General features: G+C 48.2%; 1 protein-coding gene and 1 long non-coding RNA gene across 5 annotated transcripts; both read right to left on the bottom strand.

The window, feature by feature from the left end:
- Window positions 1-1,072: 1,072 nt before the first annotated feature.
- On the bottom strand, window positions 1,073-3,374 carry galr1a (galanin receptor 1a). Its single transcript, XM_008331119.2, has 3 exons — window positions 2,576-3,374; window positions 1,963-2,028; window positions 1,073-1,549 (listed from the first exon to the last, which is right to left on the bottom strand). Exons 1-3 carry the CDS (start codon window positions 3,227-3,229, stop codon window positions 1,196-1,198), a joined length of 1,074 nt encoding a protein of 357 aa, XP_008329341.1. The 5' UTR covers window positions 3,230-3,374; the 3' UTR covers window positions 1,073-1,195.
- Window positions 3,375-3,395: 21 nt separating this feature from the next.
- On the bottom strand, window positions 3,396-5,364 carry LOC112488534 (uncharacterized). 4 transcript variants are annotated; one of them, XR_003052693.1, is made up of 4 exons: window positions 4,604-5,364; window positions 4,188-4,293; window positions 3,783-3,860; window positions 3,396-3,656 (listed from the first exon to the last, which is right to left on the bottom strand). It is a non-coding gene; the product is annotated as an uncharacterized LOC112488534 (long non-coding RNA). The 4 variants fall into 4 exon arrangements; XR_003052691.1 differs by having other exon boundaries at window positions 3,783-3,857; window positions 4,188-5,364; XR_003052692.1 differs by having other exon boundaries at window positions 3,396-3,647; window positions 4,188-5,364.
- Between the last annotated feature and the right edge of the window lie 6 nt (window positions 5,365-5,370).

A 5,370-nucleotide genomic window follows, 5' to 3' on the forward strand; every position in this document is an offset into this window, starting at 1 on the left:
GGTCAGGGAGGGGGGGGTGAGTCTATGAGGAGCTACAACATCTGGTCGTTGTAAATTCACGGTCGACGAAGCTGGAAAATCATTTGCATAGACGCATACTGCCACCTAGTGGGATTCAGCGTGAACAACAAACAGACATGGGTTTAACGTTCATGACGTCACAGCAGTGGGCTACTAATAATATATGTATATATTTTAGGTTCTTTATCTCAGAGAAACGTCTACATTCACACACATACATATATAATAAATATATAAACAAATAATAAAATAATATAAACATATACATCTACTGTATATAACTCCATCAAACACTGAAAAGAACTTTGCTCCCCCTCTTCCTCCCCCTCTTCTTCCCCCTCTTCCTCCCCTCTTCTTCCTCCTCTTCTAACCCAGATCTTTGTTGTTATCTGATGAGACTGAACAACCAAGTGAACGATGCTCCTCTGAGGAAACAAATCCAGCGGCACCTCCTCACTCCCCCTGTCCCTCCCTCACCCCCGTAACTCCTCCTCCTCCTCCTCCTCACGGTCAGAACGAGAAGAATAATCTGAGCCTCTGAGATTGGCACTTCATTTCAGAAATCAATATTTACCATTTACTTCTTTCTAAGTTCATTCTTGGAGAGGACTTCCATATTACCCCTCCTCCTCCTCCCCCACGATCATATCTCCCCCTCGCCTGGAATGAGTTTCCTCCCCCAAAACGTGTGGTTTTCTTTCTTCTTTCCGTCTTTCTTCCCTCTTCTCTCCTCCTGCTCTCAGAAATCAATGTCTGCCTCTGTGCTCTTTAATCTGGAGTCTGATGACAGTAAATCTTTATCCGACACCGTTTCCCACCAGAACAAAGGGCCCGGCCCGTGTGGACCCTCAGATACAGCGCCCTCTAACGGGGCTGCGCGTGTTCCAGCAGAGGCCATTAATCAGAGGAGGAGGTGACAGACAGACAGACCTGGGCATGAGGAAGGAAGGAAGGAAGGAATCGGATCCACTTGAAAATAAAAATTTACAGTGACAAAATACAGACAGAAGGTGGCGCCAACTATAAAAATGACGCAAACTAACTATGAATTTTCAGCTGAAAGTTTTTAATCTTTACACTGGAGACAAATGTGTTTTTAAATCTATTTAAATCAAAATAAAACGGACACAGTTACAGCGACACGACTCCGACCCACCGACCCACCGCGTCGACCTCACAGCATTTTACTGGTCTGAGAGTCGGGACCTCTGTAGGCCACGCTGAGGGTGGTGGACGGCGCCGGCTCCGCCCGGCTGCGGGGGTCTCTGGTGTCGTTCAGAGGACAGTCGCCGGGCGGGCGGCAGTGGAACACCTGCCTGTAGGAGTTCCTGAAGTTCTCCGAGAGGAAGGCGTAGATGACGGGGTTGACGGAGGAGTTGCTGTAGGCCAGGCAGTGGGCAACCATCCTGAAGAGGAAGGAGGCCTGGTTCAGGGGGAAGGAGCCGAACTCCACCCACAGGTGGACGACGTGGTGGGGCAGCCAGGACAGGCAGAAGACCACAACCACCGCCAGCACCGTCTGAGCCGTCTGTGGACCACAGCAGGTAATGATGGGTAATAACACGGTCACATGGTCCGGTTTAACTGTAGCCGGGCAGATAATGAGGGGTAATATAACCCCATCAAATGGAATAAAAACACATTTGTTTTATGGCCGTTCCTGTAACAGCACTTAGTGGTTCCACCGACTCGGGTCCAGAACTGTTTATTTAAAACTATTTTAAAACCAAATAAATGTCGTTGCTGTAGCCACCACCGGGCGGCGGCTACTTTTTATATTTCTTCACAATACATGAATATATTAAAGACGAAGGAACCGTGTTGACGGACGACTGGACACCAGATGTGGGCCACGAACCTGCCGTGGGTCGGTCGAGTGACACCTACTGATCTGAGTCAAGAATTACGGCGTCAACACAGAGAGGAGACGCCCAGACCCACCTTCTTTTTGGAAACCTCTGACTTTTTAGAGACGTTCCTCAGTTTTTTGTGCAGATGTTTTAAAACCTGAAAAAAACAAAAAAACAAAAAGAAAATCATTCATTTAAGAAAAAAAAAACATTTAAGTGAAACCTGAACCTAATCCTGGAGCTGAAGCTGAAGAAAATCCACGTAGAGACGTCACCAGGGATCAGGAAAAAAAAAATTTAAGTGAAACCTGAACCTAAACCTGGATCTGAAGAAAATCCACGTAGAGACTTCACCAGGGATCAAACCCATGACCTTTATGCTGTAAGGCAAAAGCATGAACCACTGCTCCACCTACTGACTGTCAGAACTAAATAACAGAAAATGAATGAACTTTTGCAGTTCTTCTGGCCTTTAGGGGTCGCTATTCATTTGCATCTATCTCACCCCCCCTTTACTGTCACCCCCCCCCCACGGTCTCCAAACCAAACGTCATAGCAGGTCTCACTGCTGTCTTGTCAACTTTTCCTCACCATTTCTCATCATCATTTACACACGAACCGATTAATTGAACAAACATGCGGATCGCGGCCCCCTCTCAGAGCATAAACTGTAAAAATGTTTGAACCCCAGGGGGCGCACTCACCTTGGCGTAGCAGACCGAGATGAGGGTGAGGGGCAGCAGGTATCCGAAGACGAAGGAACACGTCACGTACACCTTCCTCTGGTGGTCGGGCCAGACCTCCCAGCAGAAGGTGGCGTTGTCCTCCCTCTCCACGATGCTCTGGTAATGCGCCACCGGAGCCGCCATGACCAGGGACGAGGTCCAGATGAGCAGCACGGCCAGCAGGGCGTGTCTGCCCACGCGGATGGACGAGGACCTCCTGGCGTGGACGATGGCCACGTAGCGGTCCACGGACATGGCGGAGAGCGTGAAGATGCTGACCAGCATGGAGACGGTGAAGAAGTAGTGCGTGAACTTGCAGATGAAGGCTCCCAGCACCCACGTGGGCAGCATGTATATGGTGGACTGGAACGGGACGCAGAAGAGCAGGTAGGACAGGTCGGCCACGCTCAGGTTCAGGATGAAGATGTTGGTCGTGCTGCGGGGTTTGCCCGCGGTGCTGCGCGACAGCACCGCGATCACCGTGGTGTTCCCCAGGACGCCCAGGATAAAAATGAGGGCGAAAATCAGGAGCGAGACCAGGTTGTCGACACCGACTCCCAGGATGAGTTCAGAGGGAAGTCTGACGGTGTTGGCGCCGACGGGATCGGACTGGTTCTCCATCCGCGGCTCCATCCGTAACGCAGAGCAGTTACATGTTGACAGACGCGTGTATGTGGGTGTGTGTGTGTGGGTGTGTGTGTGTGTGTGTCCTCCACCTGGAGCTCGTGCTGTTCCTTGTGGACAGAGGTTGGGCTGTCAGTCCACACCGGAGACGTCACCAAATTGGGTGTGTGAACTTGACCAAAGTTTTTTTTTTTGTTGTTGTTGTTAATCCACACTTTTCATTTTTGTTAAAACAACTTGGATCCAAATGAAGTGAACTGTGAACGGGACCTCGGACCGTGGACAGCTGTGGGTGATCATTAATGCAGCCCACGGTCCGTGTAACCAGAGATCAGAGCCTGATGTTATCTGCTGCTCCTGGTGTCCTCAGGTGAAGGTGCCACCGCTGCTGCTGCTGCTGTAAACACCCGAGCTTCAACGGTTTGGACTTGAACGGCTTAGAGGAAAAAAAAGACTTCACTAAGTCTCCACCAGGTGGTGTTTGAACACGGCCTCATGGACTGTGTGTTCTTTTTTCACAGAGAAAACTCTGCGGGTTTTTATGTACATATTGTTTTTGTACCTGGTTAAAAAAAAACAGCCTGACGTTTCCATGGCGACTCTTCACATCACATGGACCACAGTGTGGTTCCTGCTTCTGCTGAGGAAGATGAGAGAACATTGACATCTACACACACGCTGTTCAATTTTGATATGTTTGGAAGAAGAGGAGGAAGAGGAAGAGGAGGAGGAGGAGACGTGGTGCTGTTTGCTGTTGCTGCCTCTGAATGAGACAGTGACTTGTTTCAGCACCTTGGACAGCTCAGCTCTCAGCCAGAGCTGTTGTTCAGGCCTTGAACTGGAACTTGAAGTGAACCGTGTGAGACTTCACATATGACAGAGTGAAGCCAGCGATGCCTTCACTGTCTACGGTCAAAAGAAGATACAGGACAAACAACAGGAAGTGGACGCACAGATAGATCTTTACCTCTGTGGTGTTTCTCCGTCTCCACGGGGCCGTCCTCAGATGACTCCATTGATCGAACGACGACGCACGCCGCACCTCGACCCCAGCGGCTCCGACCGAGTCAGACCTGTTGTTACCATGACACCAAGCCCCGGAGGACAGAGCAGGAACAGCACACCCATTAAGTTCCAATTATTTTGAAAAAAAGAGAGTTGTGAAGAAAACACACAGAGTTCTGTTTTCTGTCTTTCATAATCTGTTTCTTCAGAAACAGTGAATGAGAAAAACAGCTCATGTCATCAACTACCACAGTTTACTACCTGAGAATTTGTTTGGTAAAAAAAAACTTTAAAAATATATGTAATAAAAATAATTTAAAATAATTCTAATCATAAAGACTTAAAATAAAATAAAGTTTCTAATTTTAACAAACTTACATGTGGCTCGAGGTCATCTCTGGTCAGTGCTGGGATTAATTAGAGAAGATGACTCAGTTACATAGGAACAGCCCGAGTGGGCCGAAATGACGTTGTAGCACTTCCTAAAATTACCAGAAGAGGGCGCCAGAATCCATACACTCGCAGGTAAGCGTCTTTAACGAGCTTAAAAAAAACCCACAATGACAACCGCAGAATAGAATAGAACAGAAGAGAATAGAAAGTGTATGACGTCACATACACAGATTAACTGTATTCTCATTTACAACCGCAGAATTCAACTTTTAAAAAGCAGCAAAAAAAAAAGAGTTCTCAATCTGTCTCCAACTGTTTCCCATGGTTCTCTACACCGTGTTCACACTCAGTCGATCCTCTGAAGGTATGACGGAGGGTGACACCCTGAGGACTGTTGATTTTCAGTATAAATCAAGTTATTTTTGTGAGACAGTCGACCTCCTGAAGTTGCAGGTTCCTTCTCCAAACAGTGAAAAAGTTCACAAAAAGGCACAAACAAGGAGTTCTCTTAGGCTGCCCCCTGTGGCCGTGTGCCGTAGATGACACCGAACAGAGAGACGCTTTTATTCTCCCTCCATTGACCGACTGATATTCAGCTGCCTCTGAGAGTAGGAGTCTTGGTCTCCATCGACATTCCTGTCCAGGCTTCCAGGATATCTGCCATGTTTGTGTCCCACAGCTCTTGTCCATGGCTGCCATTGTTTTCTCTGCGTCCCGGCCGCGTCAGGAACAAATCCAAGACTCTTCTGGGC

The sequence above is a fragment of the Cynoglossus semilaevis genome, chromosome 18, assembly GCF_000523025.1.
Source record: "Cynoglossus semilaevis isolate Cse_v1.0 chromosome 18, Cse_v1.0, whole genome shotgun sequence".
Classification (NCBI taxonomy): domain Eukaryota; kingdom Metazoa; phylum Chordata; class Actinopteri; order Pleuronectiformes; family Cynoglossidae; genus Cynoglossus; species Cynoglossus semilaevis.

Bases quoted from the DNA above. Each gene is read 5' to 3' on its own strand.
- galr1a (XM_008331119.2), bottom strand. From the start codon at position 3,229: ATGGAGCCGCGGATGGAGAACCAGTCCGATCCCGTCGGCGCCAACACC. The intron at 2,029-2,575 runs GTGAGTGCGCCC...TGTTTTTTTCAG, and splicing joins TCTCGGTCTGCTACGCCAAG to GTTTTAAAACATCTGCACAA. The intron at 1,550-1,962 runs GTGGGTCTGGGC...TGTGGTCCACAG, and splicing joins CAGAGGTTTCCAAAAAGAAG to ACGGCTCAGACGGTGCTGGC.